This window comes from Psammomys obesus, unplaced genomic scaffold, assembly GCF_907164565.1.
Source record: "Psammomys obesus unplaced genomic scaffold, mPsaObe1.curated_primary_1811, whole genome shotgun sequence".
In the NCBI taxonomy this organism is placed as follows: Eukaryota; Metazoa; Chordata; class Mammalia; order Rodentia; family Muridae; genus Psammomys; species Psammomys obesus.
Window position 1 is genome coordinate 6,740,265 of NW_026596149.1, and position 18,477 is coordinate 6,758,741.

Here is an 18,477-nt window from a genome sequence, read left to right on the forward strand (position 1 = left end):
ATAGATAGATAGATAGATAGATAGATAGATAGATAGATAGATAGATAGATAGATGGATAGATAGATGGATAGATAGATAATGTGTGTCACTATGGTGCTGGGTTTGTTTGTTTATTTGTTTTTTTTTTTTCTTTCAGTAAACTAATTTACTCCAATCAGTTTCTGGTGTTAAAAGATTTTTTTTTTCTTTCTAAACAATAGGCCCTTAGAGATTGTCTCTTCTTTCTTTGGGTTTATGAGAAATCTTGATTCATGTAATAAATTAAGAAATGATGAAAAACAAAGACTTGTTATCCATATATCTATCCCAAAGCTAGCCAAAGAGCACAAAGTTTGTATCAGAATTAAACCTGCAATTATTTAACAGTACAAAAGAACAAGGGCTTTGTGTATTCAATACCTTTTAGTATCTAAACAATTTGAACAATACTCATTGATTTTTACACCCAGTGTCTAGAACTCATGTGTAGCATTTTTAGCTCTTTAATACATTAGAATTAAAGTATTTGTTTTGCTTACAAAGCCAAGGCCCCGGCAGACTATAAACTATTTCTGAAGCAGCCTCACATAAAATAAGATGTAATGTTTGCCCAGCCTCACCCAGATTCACGACCTGGATGATTCCTGGGACCACATCAGCCACAGCCAGCTTGCAAAGAGACCAGCACAGGCTACAGATGATTCACAGTCAAGTTCACTTCTGTTTGTTTAACACAGGATGGAAGCTTCCAGAATCCTAAAATTCTAAAATTTTTATGTTCCTGCAAATTCTTGGAAGGGAAGAAAGAAACAAATATTCTTCCAACTATGTCTGTCCTTCTCATTACCAACAGGAACGGTGGGATACAAAGACATGTGACACAAACTGAGAACTGAAGCAACTTACCATGAAAGAAATAAAGGAATGCTGGTATTTAAAAAGTCATGAAGCCGGGCTAGGGAAATGGCTTAGTGAGGAAGAATGTTTGCAGCTTAAGCATAATTACCGGAGTTTGTATCTCAAGCTGGCTGTGGTTGCATGCAGGTCCAATAATTCCAACACTATGTGGGGTGGAGATAGGAGGATCACTGGGGGCTTGCTGGCCACAAGCCTAGCTCCAGGTTCAGCAAGAGATCCTGACTGAAAGGATCCAGGAAGAGAGAGAACAGGATTCTCAACATCCTCCTTTTTCCTCCACACAAATAGGTGCAAGCACCATAGTGACACACATTCTCTGTCTGTCTGTCTGTCTACCTATCTCTCTCTGTGTGCATATGTATATCTATCTCTCTCTCTCACACACACAAACACACACAAATAAAAACAAAGTCATAACACCCAGTGAAACTTTACAACACTAAGGCCATCCTTCTTTTCCTCTAAAGATAGTTCAGAGCAAAGACAAACTTAATGCCTTTTGGTTTTGACATAAAATATTCCTACCAGATCATGTGCAAGAAATACTCAGTTCCTCTTGCTGCTTTGGGAGTTGTGTGGCCCTTGGGACTGACATGGCTAGCTGAGGTGAGCTACTGGGGCTGTGCTGGAAGACATCCCCTCCTGTTGTCAGGCAAAGCCCTCTGCCACATGTTCCTGCCATCATGATGGACTGGCATCCCCTGAGATTGTGACCCAAGTCCTTTCCTCCCTCAAGTTGCTATTATCAGGATGTCTGTAACTAGAAGGGAAAGGGCTCACACAGTATGTTTCATCCTAAAAACAAAAGTATTAAATTTTTTACAAGTTCTCCTTAGCGAAACAAGTAAAACACTTGTGATAGATTTTTCACTAGTCCTATGTCTTTTTGTTACAAGAAAGTAATCTCACCAAAATAAAAGAAAATAAAAATCTGGAGTCATCTGCTTAGTTTCAAATTCTCAATCCAATCTTTCTTATGATGTGACTGTGTCTAAGTTACTTTATTTTCCTGTGCCTAGGTTTCCTCATGTGTCCAATGGAGCCCCAGACACAGTAACATTTAATAAACACCACCTGTCAATACTTTTCTCAAAATTTTCTTATTTGTATTTTAGTAAATCTTCCAAATAGACAATTGCATCATAAGTTATTAATAGTGAATTCTTAAATAGCATTTATTTGCATATTTCTAATTGGCATACAGGTTTTAACTCTTATAATTTAATTTATACAGCTAATTTTTTGGAGGAGGCCTATTTGCAATGTGAAAATGATGAGATGTCAAAAGGCAGAGTCACTGAGGAATGGATATAACATGAATACATTGTATTCATGTATGAAATTACCAAAGAATAAACAAAAATTAAAAACCTAGTTATTCAATACAAAGGCCAAATATAAATGGTAGAGGCAACATTCAGATTCAGCATTTAACTATTCAATACTTCTTAGAGTAAACCGTTTTGAACAAGTCTCACAATGCATAGTTCACTTAAAAGGGAAATATGAAAATTATGAGTTCAGGATATAGTGCCTATAGAGCATATGAGAGTAACATTTTTTACTTACAACATAAACAAGTGAGACAAAAGAAACACACAATTGACTTTCTTTCTAATTAACACTTCACCGAACTACAAGTGAGGGCATGTGCTTGCCTTAGCATGTTTAATCCATAATATTAGCTGACCCATCACATCACAACAAGCTCATAGAAATGGGAGAAACTAGAGTAAACTCTCAACATCATCTCAAGAAAAATCCCACCAATGTTCGTAATACACAGCCAATACGCTTGTGGGCAAAGGCCCTTAAGACTCAAAACCAGGCCCAGCTTTAGCAGGAAACTGACATAATTTTCAACAGGGAAGGGAGGGAGTCATCTTTGAATCCCTGAAATATCACTGACATCAAATAGGTTCCCAAGGCCAGAAAGATAATTGAATAGTTGGGTAATGGGGAAAGAGTAACAGACAAAATGGAACTCACACCTGGGGCTAAAGCTCCTCTCTCTGATAGCTGCAATTTTGCTTCCAAGCCAAAAGCAGAAGCTTACCTATAGGCATTTATATTCCTAAGAATAAGGATTCTCTTTTAAAATTAAGCTTGATTAGCGAAACCTACACACACATGCGCATGTACACAGAAACATACACACACAGACTAGAAACACTTTAACAGCAATCTGAAAAATTAACCACACACAAAGTCTCTGTAGCCTTTCATTGCCTAGCCTTTCTTCATCTTCTAACAGATTCTAGAACATTTCACCGTATTCCAATAGTTATTACATAATTTAATCAGATATGTATAAATCTAGTTATTGTGGCTAATGATATATTTACCATAAAGAGTAATTTTAAAGAACCCTTGGAAGATCTTTCAGATCGTATGTATTTACATGCAATACTCCCTTGATGTTTCCCAGCTACAGAGAAATTATGACTTAATTATAAACAATTCAATACTAACTCCAGAGTGAGCTACCACTCCACAGACAGAGAGCTATTATGATGTAAATTATTGGCATCAAGTGCAGGCTACTTTCGAACAAGGGAAATGGCAGATGCTGTCGTAGGTAATGAGGATTGGTATAGCCACTTTGGAAAACTGTTCTTCATTAGTGACTTTATTGAGCGTATATATACCATATGACTGCATATTTCATCCTAATCCATATGTGCCCATGTATACCATGAATTTACACAGCAGCACTGTCTTAATAACCTCAATGACAGAAATAAGCCAGTGTCTCTCAAGGGCGGAACACGGAAATTAACTGTGGCACGTCCCGTGCAATGCAAGGCCATACAGCAAAGAAGACCAGCTGAGTACTGACATGCCACAGGGAATGACTATGACCAGTGTGAAGCTGGGTGTGAGAGTGAAGGCATAATGCAATTTTGTTTATCTAAAATTTCAGGAAGAGGAAAAATGAATGTCCATCAGGAAGAAATAGCTTGGCTATCTTTAATTAAGGAGAGGAGAACAGATCTCGAAAGCAGTTGGATGAGGCGTTTGGGAGGCCAGAGTGTGCACTTTTTGGCTGTGGTGGTGGTGCGATGGGTACGTTGATTCTGAGTCCAGTGATCTGAGCACATGAGTTATAGACTTCTTAGCAAACATACCCCACTATCAATCAGAGAAATAAGTGAAAGCTAAAAAAAAGTCCTCTTCCGTGTCTCTCAGTAGATCTGTCTCTGCCGTTCTGCTTGAGCAGCCATGGCATATGTCAGAGCGGTTTAAGCAAAAGAAAGTTATGTTCTCGCCAGACCAGGTACCTAATGCCTCTGTATATGGCTATTGTCTTGCTAGGTCCTCAAATGGCCTTTGGCTGTGTACTGTCTCCCTACTGCCTCTTTACCTCCTAAGGCCACTGATACCAAACTAAGACCCTATGCCTTTCATCTTATTTAACCTTATTGACCCCATGAGGAAGCTCTCTCTGTAATGGTTACAGCAGAGTTTTATATGTGATTTCTCAAGAGAAGCAAGTAGCCTGAAACAAGGTCTCTGCTTTTCTACTAGTTCTCCAAAAATTAGAAAGATACTAATGATTTTTTGCTATTCTAAACTGTCACAGCCCCAGCTTCTAAGCCATGTAAATAATATCAGTATTATAACTACCTAAAAGAACCCATTTTTCCAGTTTTTAAAGCCTACATCCCACAATAATACACTATCTAAAAAACGAAATTCTAAGGTTTTCAAAATTACAGAGATTATTTTAAATAAAAAACCATAATGAATCTAATTGAGTAATTCTGTTAAGCAATGTTGTCAAAACTTGCATGTAGTAGAACATGCCTGTGGTCTCAGTACTTAGGAGGGTGAGGGAGAAGAATCTTTTGAGCTCATGAGTTCAATACCAGCCTGAGCAATACAGCAAGACTCCATTAAAAAAAAAAAAGAAAGAAAAAGAAGAAAATAAATTTCAGTTCTAGTGGTCAAATATTCTTTTAACATTAATTATAAATATTCCTAGCCACAGACAGTTACATAACAGCATCAACACAACCTGTTTAGAAAACATGTACTAACAATAAAAAGAATATAGTCACATTACATCATAATCTAACATGCTTATACCTACCATTGCCCATGTGCTCCTGTAAACACTCTCCCAGTCCACTTCTACTAGGGATCTAACCATGTCAGAGTAGCTTTTGCTCATTTTCATATAGCAGCAAAATATGAATGTTATTTGCAGAGGAGATTAAATTGTCAGGACAAAAGTATAATTCCCAACTGCAAGCCCCTGCCAGAATTGCTAGGCTTTCCTCTTTAATGATATGAGCAGGTTTCTGACGAACTGTTTGGATAATTACCGCTTCGTGCCATACACCATACCTCATTCCTTGAGATGCTAGAAGAAGACTTCTACCCCTTGACTCTTCTGACTAGATTTTTTTGCTTTCTTACATGCTCACATATGTTTTAACAATCTCTATCTACATTTAAATGATGGAAGAGCTGCCTGAGTCACTCAAAATTGTCTCATGTAAACATACTTTCCTAAGAACCCAATGTCAAAAAAGACGTTATAGACGGGAAAATTAAATTCTAGTTCATTTACACGCAGTGCAGAAACCCCTTCCTTCCTTGTGAATTGAGCCCTCAAAATTTCCAAGAGGAACACCTGGCAAAAGGACAACTGGGAAAGGGGTTGGTCTTTCAATTAAGAGCTTAAATGAGGAGGCTGGAGACATGGCTCAGAGGTTAAGACTACTGGCTGCTCTTTCAGAGGTCATGAGTTCAATTCCCAGTGGCTCACTACCATCTAAAATGAAATCTGGTGCCCTCTTCTGGCATGCAGATGTACATGCAAACACACATTGTATATGTAATAAATGAATCTTAAAAAAAAAAAAAAAGTTTACATGAACAATGATGGAGTCCATACTATTAATTCTGATTCATCACAATGTGCTCACTTGAAACATCTCAGTTTCCACTTTCACCCACTTTCTATAAGCTGTTTGGCTTTATCTACTGACTTGCTGCAAATCCTATTCTGAAGACTCTTAGAGTTGTCTGCTTTGCATTATCCAACGCTCAGCCTGATGCAATAACTCAACATTCCAGAGTTGAGCCCTCCAGGTCCAGTCCCGTTACCCCAACAGCAAAATAAAAGTAGGTGCTTGACATGAAAAAGCCTTTGAGTATGTTCCCTATAACTGAGTAACCTAAGCTCAATAACTGCATCCTGGGCTCTTCAGGCATCCTAGGGACTCCAATACTAGTTCTGTGTGTGCTACCATACCATAGGCTTTTCACAGTACACCCAGCCCCCCCGACACCAATGGAACATTAATATAGGATGGGCCATATATGGCTTGATCGTTGTCTTTCCAAATGTTTCCTTCAAACAAGTTTCCTCATTCTTAACCTAACACCTTTTTTTTTTACTTCCTGCAACCAATACAGCTCCCAATTGGTATAAATCGAATTCTTTTTCCACTTGCCTAAAAGTTGTTTGGATGTACCTTTGGCATATTTAAATAGTGCAGGAGGACAGTAACAGCTAGGCAGGAATCCCCGTGCCTGTGCAAGGAAAGCATATGGAGTGAGTGACTACAGAAATAGCAGGCAGACATGTTTAAGGCCAACTTGGTCTACTGTGACAAATAAACCTGAATGAAACTCTAGAGGCCAGTGTCATAGTCATCAGACTCAACTGGGATAAAGAATCAAGTGTTATGATCTCCAACAAAAACAAAAATAAAACATAGAAGATCAAACCAGGATTCATAGAAGACTCTCCTGCCAAACAAAGTTGGGGCAAGACCAGAGTCTGGGCTTGTGATAAAAGACCCAAGAGGTAATGGAAACCAGGGACATCCAAAGAAGCCAGTAAATGTTTCCAATAGAATCATTGATCTAGGCTGTGAGCTGCACCCACAAAGAATTATACACAGATTCACTGGCCAGAAACTGACCATCAACCAGCCAGGAAAACATGCTCTCTATTATACCCTTCTCCCATCCCCAGTTTCACTTAGAGGTGCTAGATGAAGACACGTGTTCACCCGCTCACCTCATGAGGCATTATTATGCTCACCTCTCTCTCATGAGGTGTTAATACTGACTCATAACCATGTCCTTCAGAGGGCTGACTACCATGTGGAACTCCTCTGGAACTTGAAGTACTTTCTGTTGCAACACATGAGTGTTTATGTTAGGCAGCCTGATGCTTTCTGCTGGACAGGACTTTACACAGTCTGCCGCCATAAGGATCTGCTTCACTCTCTAAAAGCAGCAAATAGCTAAATTACACCCCAAAGCCATCAGGCAATCTACTTAACTTTAGAAGCAGGAACCATTCAAGACCAAAGATTGTTTTCTCTTTTTTAATCCAAAGCTAAAGAAAGAAGAGGAGGAGGAGGAAAAGGAAAGAGGAAGAAGAGGAAGAAGAAGAAAGGAAGGAAGGGAGAAAGAGAGAGAGAGAGAGAGAGAGAGAGAGAGAAAGAAAGAAAGAAAGACAGAAAGAAAGAGAGAGAGAAAGAAAGAAAGAAAGAAAGAAAGAAAGAAAGAAAGAAAGAAAGAAAGAAAGAAAGCTAAAGAACTATCCATATTGCCATGTCGTAGTTGGGATATAGATGACCTCTCCCTGAAGACCATCAAAACCCAAAACTCATTCCTATCATAGCATTTCTGTCTTTCTGTGAGAAGAAATATTTCATAATGAATTCTGCAGCTGATTCTTCCCAACTTGCCAGGCAAGAATGTAATTATTCAGAGTTGCACTTGAAGCATAAATATTTTCATTAAGACATTAAACTGCACGTGTTTCACTTCGATTTCAAGTAAAAATACTGCATAAATCTTCAGAGAGAATTTAAAACCACTTAGAGAATAAAACAGAATTTCAGTTTAAATATACTTTTCCCACACCATGACTTGAGTGTTCCCTTACCTGGCGGACAAAGCTGTTTGAGGTAGTGTCTGATGATGTGCTTCCGTCTGAGCCTTTAAACCTATTTTTCCTCCTGGCGCCTTTTCCATAGGACTACATAAAAGAGAAAGAGAAGGAGAAACAGAAATGAGATGACCACAACCTTCCACAGGAATCTAGCCCTACTCAAGAAAATGTCAGCCCAAACTGGTAATAAACGTGTTATTATACAGGCATCGTTGAAAAATTGATATGGAGTGACCATTAAAGCTTCTTTCAGATCCAGAAGTACATGGTGGAGAGAGGCAAAGTCTAGACCAGGTGCTTGGTAACTGGTAGATTGAGACAGCATATTACTCTGAGACACGCTAGGAGCCAAACGGAAAACTCACTAGAGATTAAAAAAAAAGTTTAAGTCACTTACAAATAAGAAATTAAAGGTAAGAACAGGAGAACCAAACAGGGTTTCTTTCAATAACAGAACAGAGTTGAGCACAAACATTACCAACAAACTTGACTTTTCTATTCTATTTCTGCCCGACAATTCACATTCAGAGCTCTGGCAATAAACAATGTATGATTTGATGTGAATTCTAAGCACAGAAAAAGTCACTTCCAGCATTAGACGTTAAAATGTAAGCATCCATTCTTACAGCTTTGAGAAAAATAAAGTTTATTTTGCCATCTAATGTGTATATAGGAAAACAGCTCAACACTGCATTTTAGAAATATATACGTATGTATATGGCAATCCTGTCTATAGCATATTTTGACCAAATTCTTTCCATGTTAATCTTCAAATGTGATTATAAACAAAATAGTAGTTCACAGGTTTGTTTTTAAGTAATAAGTGAAATGAAGGTCTTCAAATATCATTCAATGGTAGAATGCTCACCCAGCACATGTTACTGCCTACTTTTTATACACACACACACAAAGGGAGAAAGGCAGAGAAAGAGAGAGGGAGGGAAGAGAGAGAGAGAGAGTTTTATTTATAGAATTGTCTCATGATAAATGTCCAAATACTATATAAAAAGTGAAAGGGACAGGCTGGGCTCACATACATGATACCAGTTATTGTTAGATTTATAGAGATCAAAAGTTATAAAACCTGCCCTTTTCAAATCACCATATTCAGGTTTTGAAAATGCTACTTGATTATGTTTGATTATTTGTAAGGTTTTCATAAAATTAAAACCACTTCATAAAGCATAATATATATAGCACTTTTGCAGGCTTAACTCTATTGTGAACATTTATGATCTGAGTCATTTAAATGGATTTGCCATCAGTGAGAGTGTGGTGCAATATTAAAGAAAAAAATTCTTAAATATGTTTGTTCTGTTCCAAGTATCTAAGGGCTTTATGTAATAGAAACATGTTTCCATGGCGTCTGATTAACTCTCAACTTCATAAAAGGAAAGAGGAGCTGAGCTGGGCTTTTGTGTGACATACGAGGCTCTCCTCACTTCGCAGCTTATTCTTCTGACTTATGTAAATATTATTTGGTAAACTGTTGAAAAATAATGTTCTTTTAACAACGTGCTTCCTTTTTCAATTATTATCTGAAGGTTTGGACAAAACCATCTTACCAGGACAAAGAAGTCTAAAATAAGCTATGAAAAGCCCTGCATTTAAAAAACTTACATTATTCCATATGGAAAATTACTTACTACTTTGAAATAATTTTATAAAACTTAACATGTTTCTTTAGGATGCTTGGGAACAGTCTATGTAAAACACATTATTTATCGTCATGAAGAATTTGTTAATTTTGAGAACAAAGACAAAATATAATCTTATTGTTGTTTTTCTCCTCCCTTTTAGTACTAGTTTGAAACAGCTAGAAAAACATTCTATTATTGTTTGTTTTATCTTTTTAAATGATAACTATGCTTATTCTTCATTTACTTGACTATCTTAAGATTTTTTCTGGCTATTCATAATTGCCCAATCAGCCCCGTGAGAATAGAGGATGAATGCTGAAGAGAGTCAGTCCCAGGGGAGACTGCTGCTCTTAAAAAAGAAAGAAAAAAAAGACAGACATATTAAAAACTTCCCATTACTTTTTCTAATCTCCTGATAAGATTGTTTACAAATATTAATTTCGGTTACTTAGCATCCAATAGAAGCCATGTTCATAACACTTTTTGTGTTTCAACTGTTTTATATACAGTTTATATCCAAAAAAGTAAGGCATACTGAATTGTATGCAAATTGTTATTCTTTTTTAATCGTTGTGTATGAATGATGTATGTGTATCATATGTGTAAATGTGTGTGTTAGATTTGCATCTATATGTATGATGTCAGACAATGAGCTCAGGTATGAGCCCTCACCCTCTATGTTGTTTGGAACAAGTGTCTTGCAGTAGGCAGCAGTGAGTACCAGGCTACCTAGCCCACAGCTTCTGTGGATTCTCCTGTCCCTGCCCCCTCCCTCCCATCTCCCATCTCAGAAGTGCTGAGACACAGCTGTGTGCTACTGTGTCCTTTTTACACAGGTTCTGGGGAGTCAAACTCAAACCGCCAAGCTCACATGGCAAATGCTTTACTCAGAGCCATGTCCCCAGACTCCACTAGTAAGTTTTATAGTCTCCCTCAATCACACATATGTTTAAGGAGTGACTAAAAGTATTAAATATTTTAAATTTCATGCTGTTATAGGCAGTTGCTATTCAGTGCATGTCATATTTATTGGATCCAAAATAAACACAATATGCTCATTTATACCTCAGTCTTGTTATTTTATTCATTTCAGCATAACTATTTTTCCCACTCCACAAGAATAATACTAGAATCTTTCCAGGAACCTGTATCTGGTGAGCTCATAGGCCCCAGAGAAAGACCTACTACTACTGTTTTGTGAAATGGAGAGTGTTCAGCCCTAAGAGGAATATCTGTGTCACCACCTGCCACCAAGACCCAAGGAAGAGTGCTACCAAAAAAAGAGTGTCTTTAGGGCATGGCCTAGTGAACCATTCTTGAGCTCATTATAGCTGTGATTCCTCACACAAAACCTACACAAGACGAAACTGGACTCATCAGCATTTCATCCATCATGTAATGGAAAGGGCTTACAATGCCCCATCCCTCGCAGAAGGATCACTGATACCTAATGATTCAAGGAGGGTGTCATTTTCTTCAGTGTTATAGCAACTGATAAGTTGCCAGTGCTCATGCAATCAATCCTAACTAAACTCAGTGAGTCACACACACACACACACACACACACACACAGAGAGAGAGAGAGAGAGAGAGTGAGAAAATAGAGAGAGAGGCATGAAAATAGGAAGGGGACTTTTAGGGGGGAAAAGGGGTTCAACCAGAAGAAGAGAGAATGAAACAGGGGTGAAAGACCCATTATATACATGTATGTATCAGTGCAAGAGTAAAAATAGTTTCTTGTAACCCAATGCATATTTAAAATTAAGTCCATTTTGTCTGAAATGGCTAGTTTTTAAAAATTACTTTATAACCTGAAAAATAAGGGCTTAAGAGGGGGTGGGGAAGGAATCCTCTCCTCAATTGGAGGACATCTAATAATTAAACAATAGTTAGTTGACTATATTTGGAATAGAAACAGTATTTTCTTAATTTTCTGCTTTAGGCCCTGCTAGCTGAATAAACAATGCTCTTTCAATGCTAATTAGCAACTAACACCTAATATTTGAGACAGTTGAGCATTGCAGCAGCTCAGGTTAAAAGGAGGAGGAAGGAGAAAAGAGAGGAGTTTGGCTGGAGTTGGAAAGGCTGTGCACGTGAATGCTGCCAAGGACACACTGCCCCGATACCTGCGTGGAACACCCCAGCAGTCACTCATTTCTCCTCCTAATGCTGTTGATGAGCAGCTACAGCAAACCAAATTGTGTCATTAGAACACACGGAGATTTCAGAAATTAGAATAAATTTAAGAAACTTACACAGACATATTTTAAAAGATAGTCAAGATACTTTGTGATCTGAAAACCAGCTTTGTGTGAATAATCTGCAACACTGGTTAATTTAAAAAAAAAAAAAAAGGACTTGTTCTGACATCAGCAGATAAATGCTCATGTTTGTAGAGGTAGTTAAAGCCTCACTTTTGAATGGGTGAAGGGGACAGTGGTAGTTAATTATGGAGATTTCTGCAGTGCAAACAAAGTTGTCATGTCAGCCCCTGGGAACAGCTTTAAGAACAATGATGTCTGTGCTTGATGCTCTCCATGGGCAAAATGGTGATGCTTTTGTTTGCTTCTCCTGAATAAGTAGTTGCTGATATTCAGCCCTTTGAATCACTGACTTTCCTCATTTTGGGGGACAAAGTCAACAAGACCAAAATTATCCAAGAGGGATCCATTAAGCACCCTTGTTTACAAACACTTGAGGGTGAACAAAGTCCTTTCCCAGGTGAGAAGTAGCTGAGATTGCCTCCTTAGAAAAAGGAAAATACAGTTGGTTTTCATGTGGACCAGCTCACATAAAAGCAGAAAGAATCAGGCCATACCATAGCTCTCTGGGATGAGGCAGGTAGAACAAGGTTTGTCCTGGAAGGGAGGTTTAACCCAGTGAGAACCAGCACAGGAAAGGAAGAGGAGAGGCCAGGGAAAAATTTCTGAGAAAGGCTCAATTGCTTTAAAGAGGCATCATAAATAATTGTTACACTCTGTAGTTGTAAAAAATAATGTGCAGTGCTTGCCATACATGGTCAGTAGAACACAGACTGAGGCTCACAAAACTGAAACGGCTTCCACGCCACTCCACCACAGGGTTAACACATGTAGCTCAACTTTACTAGAAAAGATCAAGACTACATACCATACACTTCAACAGAGTCAAAGGCAGCAACAGGTAAATCACATAACAGAAAGCTAGGCTATGGATGTATATCTGTAATAAAGCACTTTCCTAGAATGTACAAAACTCTATGGTCCATCCCCAGCTCCACAAACTGAAGGGGAAGTGTCAGGGAGGAGGAGAAGAAGGGGGGGACAGTGGAGGAAAGGGCTCAAACTAGTGTCACTCAGATATTAGGAATTCCAAAATCACACTCAGAATTTCTGATTGGCATGTTTTTCAATTTCTCCAAAGAACCCCTGACACTAATAGCATTCCCTACAATATGGGAACCTGGACACTGCATTTGCAGACTAGACAGGGCAAGGACCTAAGTGTGTTTGTGGGGAGCACAACTGACTAACTTGGTTCAAGAGTAATGGAGGGCAGGCTGCCACTCTTTTCTGATAAGGCCCCTCCTATAGCAGATCAGGATGTTGCCATGACCAGACTGTTTCTATGGTGTGCTGAAAGGCAGCTGGGGAACTGGCTGAGGCGGAACCAGCTGGGATCTGTTGCTAGGAGCAAAATAAACAGGCCCTCTGCTTACTGTCCTTCATTGGCGGGTGTGACTGGAGATGCTGGCTACTGGCTCTTTGAGGCCTAATTTGTAGAGCGCCTGTTCTGTTTCTAGTCCATTTCCTCTTCTGTCACTATCCTATTTCCAATCCTTCTCACCTGCTTCCCATCCACCCACCAGCCTTCCCAGGAGCTTTCTCCTTCTTTCGAGAAGGAACAACTACAAGTTTTAGCGTTATGCTGTCCAACAAGAAAACCCACTCCCTATGTGACAGCACAGTAACCGGGGAAATTAATTATAACAATGCACCCATTGTGTTTAACTCAACAAGCCAATCATACTATCATTTTGATCTTTATTTGCTTTAGGAATTATTAATGGAGATGTGTCCTGTTTATTGTTTCACAGTGACTTTTTGAAATATAGTATGTGTTTCATATGCACAACACATCTCAGATTGGGCTAGCCACATTTCAAGTCCCCAGAGGCCAGAGGGAGCTAATACAGTTAAGACCATCCTGTTTGGAGCTTGGAGAGCCCTAGGAAAGTATTGACTTTCTAGCTTCAGGTGTGTTCTCATACTATCTAGCCATTACCTAAAAACCAATGCAGTCTGCTAAAGTCAGAACTTTGAGGGTCTGTGCTGGCATGACATTGTACATAACAAACACATCCGCTTTGTTCCTGGATGCAGAGCTCAAATGGATAGAGTTATTATTCCATCTTCTTAGGCAAAATACAAATCAATGATTGAAAAGAGTTTGTGAGTCTGTACCTTTCACTTTGTTCCCATGAAAAGTATAATCCTGATGATTAAAAATAAAAGAAGTAACTGCCTCTTAGAGCCAAGGATGACTGAGAAGTTTATATGTGAATGGAAGTTCTACTTGTACATTTCTGAAGAGAATGACTATTATTTAGTACCTTCAACAAAAGGAGTAAGATTCCCTCCTTCTCCCCCCCCCCCACAAAAAAGAAAAATGGCAAAGAAAAAAATAGAAATAGGAAAAGGTGAAGGGAAGATACTCCCAAGGCAACCTTCTTTTTCAGGTAGAATCTACAGCCAGTGTGTTCTGCCCAGACACCGGAGGGCTTAAGGTCCTGCCAAGCTTCACAAGAGACCTCTGATGACAGAGCTTCCTAGATATAACATAAGTTGTACAACTCTGACCTCACATAAAGCATGTAAGACAAACACAATTGATGCAAAATTTCTTTCATTTTTAGGAGTCCCAAAAGACAGGAGAGAATGAACAGGAGAGAATAAACCTCACTTGGCATATGTTAATTTATAAACTCCTCTGCTCTCTATCCAGTATCAGTGCAGTCATGTGCTAATTCCCCTGGCTTGGCCTCTGAAATCTCTGATGCATAGACCTAACCTAACACAGCCATTATCTTTCCATCTCTTTTGAGTTTAGACGTTATTAGCCTTTGTTCAAGCTGTTGTATGTCTATTAACCTTCCTTCTTCAGTTTCGCCTCTGCTCTGCAAACTGTCCTACAGAACATTCTCTGTGGGTCTGTCCAGTGCGCTGTCATGTGGATCCTTTTCTGAACCCTTGCCACAGATCTCTGTTATTCAAAAATCTCCAAGACAGGGCCTCAAATTGCCTTGTCAGCCTGCTGGCTGGCATTTCCCAAGTCAATCTTTTCTCTGCTCTCCACCCTAGATATTTCAAATACATCCTATAGAGAAAACTTCTAATTCCTACAAAGGTTTCATGTGTTGCTTCCACTATGTCTTTTAAAGTTTCTGTTAAAATCTAGCTCACCCTCCAAATGTCTTCTCAAATGCCACCTCCCCTGTCAAGCACTACAGATAACTCAAGATCTGTGACCTTTACTCTTTTTAACTCATTGCATTCTCAGACAGACCACCCACACAAAGGTCCCATTTGCCTTTCATGAAACTACAGAGATATCAACCCTTTGAAGACAGAAATTTTATCTGTCCACATTAGATTAATGCCCAATTGCAGTTGCACGCTGGGTACTTGCTGTCTTACATTTATTAGTAATTAGGTAAATTACTACTCTTACTTGAATATGGTCACTTTTTTTTTCTTTTGGTGTATCAGCCCTAACTTTGATTGCCAAGATTCCAAAAATTTTATTTTTCTCACAAAAATAAAATCTTTTCCAAAAAAAATTCTAAAAACAAACTTCAAAGAAAAGACACTTCAATTCCCTTCCTCTCTCAATCCTCAAGCCCCTCATCCCTGTACAGCTTCGCTCTCGGAATACATTTATTACCTTCCTCTTAGCTGGCAAGCGGTATCACGATTAAATCAGGAGCCCAAAGCAAGCGTGAGCCCTGTGGGTTCGAATTCAGGTCCTCTGGCAGAGGGCACCAGTCAGCTACAGGTCCCCACTAGCCTTTCCAGCCCAACAGCCCAGGCAGACTGAAGCCTACCTTATTACCACCACAAAAGAAATGGATTTCTGAGCAGGTCACGGTGACACATGCCTGTAATCCCAGCACTCAGGGAAGCAGAGGCAGGCAGATCTCTATGAGTTTGAGTCCAGCCCGGTCTACAGAGCAAGTCAAAAACAGCCACAGCTACACAGGGAAACCCCATCTCAGGGGGAAAAGGAAGGTAGGAAGGAAGGAAAGAGGGAGGGAGGAAGAAGGAAGGGAGGGAAAATAAATGAAATTCTGACTTATAAATCCATATTAACCATACTTCTTCCTCTATCTCTAATCATGTAAATTGTGCAGTCTGAGTTAGAATGTGCAGTTTCCAGTGGCCAAGAAAAGTTCAGCAAAGGTCAGCAACATGGCTGAGCAGGTAACACCACCAGCCAGGGAGCCTGAGGACCCGAGTTCAGGCCCTGAGATCCACACAGCCGTGTGGAGAGAAGCCACTGGCCTTCTGCAGTTGACTCTCTGACCCGGCACAGGCAACCTTTCAGCCTGCACACACACCACATGTGAGTGCGTAGCAGCATGCAAACGTGCACCGTAAACACACACACACACACACACACACACACACACACACACGGGGAGGGGGTGTCAGCAGAGCCTGAATTACTGAATTATTCCACGTGGGGACCCTTGTCCCGGGACAGAAATCCTGCCGTCGCTGCCATCCACCAGGCAGCGGCAACATACTTGTGACCTTTCCCGGAACGCTGCACGCCACCACTGCGCAGTAAGCACGTCCCGGCGTGTTTTATGTTGTGGAGTATTTATGTATACAGATGTGACAGTTTACAACCTGGCAATCGTGGGCTTGAAATCAGCAAGCCAAAGACGTTAAGCAAAAGAGAAACATTCCCCCGGGCTCACCCCTCTTCAGCTAGCAGAAGTGTCAAGTTTGAAGACTTTACCCCAAGAATAAAGGTTGAAGAACTCCTTCCCGCTCAGATCTGAGGGTGTCTGAAACCCCAACTGTACCTGCCAAAGCCTTACGTAAAAGCCACCTTATCGTGCTGTACGCCTACAACTGACATCTCCTATTTCACAACGAGCAGCGGAACAGAAATTTTCCAGAAACCGCTAACACTCATCAGAGAGGGGAACCCAGGAGCAGCTAGAAAGGCTTGCCATATGGGGTAAACAAAACAAAAACTTTCTCCTCCCCAATCCTCTGCTCTCTTCTTAAAGCGAAGGAACGAGGGGTCCAGGCGAGCCCTGCCTGGCAAGGAGACAGCTGAACTGTCTGGGTGGCACAACGCCCCAGGTGCCTAAGCGGGTAGCGGCTGCCCTCCGGGGACAAGGCAGTAGGTTCCACGCCCACCTGGACCCTGGCGTCGACCTCACCTCCCCGCCCAGCTCCTAGCGGAGACCACCAGAGGCGGCAGCGACAAACAGCGCTGAGGGACGCGGAGCCCTTTCCCGCCCTCCGGGACTCACGATCACAAGCCGGTCCAGTCCGCTCGCCTGGTCCATGGCTCCATGTGCTTCTCTCGGGCAGGGGCGCGGACCGCCGAGCCGCGCGGACCGGGAGAAGCCGGGAGGAGCGGCAGGTCGCCCTAGCCCCTTCCCACTGGCTTTTCAGAAAGCAGAGGAAAAGATGGAAGCGGGAGCAGAGCCGGGGAAAGGCGTGCAGGGCAGGGTCCCAGGCAGCCCCGGAGGAGGGGGAAAGCTGGGGGGCGGGGAGGTGGCAAAGGAGACCCGAGCGGGAAGGGCAGGCCAGGTCCGCGATCGCGGAGCGGAGGCGGCGAGAGGAGGTCGGCGGCGAGAGGAGGTCGGCGCCCCGGGGCTCACAAAGCCGGCGGAAGGCGCGGCGCTGTGGCTACCTGTGCTCCGAGCGCCCCCGCGGGAGCCGCGCTCTCCAGCAGCTCCATCTGGCTCTCCTGCGCCACCGCCGCTACGGGAGGCGACTTGGACGTGTCGCTTTGGACCATCGGCGAAAAGTCGACTCCAAGGCGACGGGTCCCCTCCTCCACTCCCCGCGTCCCCCGCTCCTCTTCGCCCCACGACCGGCGGCTCTCAGTGCGCGGGGCGCTGCTGGGGCATGGTGAAAAGCCTGAAGGCGGTGGCGCGGGCGCGCGGCTGTGTGGCCAGGGAGAGGGGCGCCCGCTCTCTGGAGCCTCGGGGCCGGCGAGCGGCCGAGACAGGGACTGCGGGGCGGGCGGGCTCCAGGGAAGGTCCCCGCCAGGAGGGAGGGCGCTCTGGGAGCACGAGCCAGGGGGAGGCGCGTCGGAAAGCGAGAGTGACAAGCCACCGCCACTACGAAAAGTTCTTCGCAGGAGGCGCGGGCCGCGTGGGCTCCGACTCAGCTGCCGCCCGTCGCCGTGGCACTCGCTCTGGAAAGTTTTCGAAGCCACGAAAGCCAGCCTCGGCTCCCTGGGGAGGTAACTGGCCCAGCTGTGCAGCTCAACTCCTCTTCCCGGGGTCCGGAGGAAGGAAAAAAATCCACAGGGTTGGTCCCTAAACTGAAGTCTCCATGATTCGGAAAAGGCTGAGACAGACCCCAAACTTCTGCAAAGACCATCAGAGAAAGCACTTGAGCAGCCAAAGAGCAATTGCCTTTGAGGAACTAAGGCATCCTTCCACCCTGAGCCTGACCTGGCAATTGGCTCAAATCCTCTACACCTGTGCCCTAGCTTTTGTTTGCGACTGACCTGTTTTGTTTTTGTTGTCATTACTAGTGGCACTTCTTTGCCAGCAGACTATAATTTTCCCCTACACGATTGACATGAAGTCATAGTGTGACTTTTGAGACAAAAAAATAAACACGTTTTTTTTAAAGACCCTGAACTGCTTGATGAGAGGCTAAAGCCAGAAAGTCTCGCTTATAGTTGGTGCTTGGGGAGGCAGGAATGAGATGGAGGAGGGGAGCCATGATCAGAATACATTGTATGAATTTTCTATTAAAAACAAAAACTAAATAAAAGAG

General features: G+C 41.8%; 1 protein-coding gene across 4 annotated transcripts in view; it reads right to left on the reverse strand.

Annotated features, from left to right (window-relative positions):
- The window catches only part of Cacnb2 (calcium voltage-gated channel auxiliary subunit beta 2), a 376,658-nt gene extending 358,968 nt beyond the window's left edge, over positions 1–17,690 (reverse strand). For 2 of the 4 annotated variants that reach the window (XM_055593775.1, XM_055593773.1), the window contains exons 1-2: positions 17,375–17,690; positions 7,815–7,907 (exon numbers count right to left, since the gene is read on the reverse strand). In XM_055593775.1, the coding sequence (XP_055449750.1) occupies positions 7,815–7,907; positions 17,375–17,482 (201 nt within the window). In that variant the 5' untranslated portion in view covers positions 17,483–17,690. Of the gene's footprint in view, positions 1–7,814; positions 7,908–16,988 lie in introns of all 4 variants that reach the window. The other 2 variants (XM_055593778.1, XM_055593774.1) reach the window with 1 other exon arrangement.
- Between the last annotated feature and the right edge of the window lie 787 nt (positions 17,691–18,477).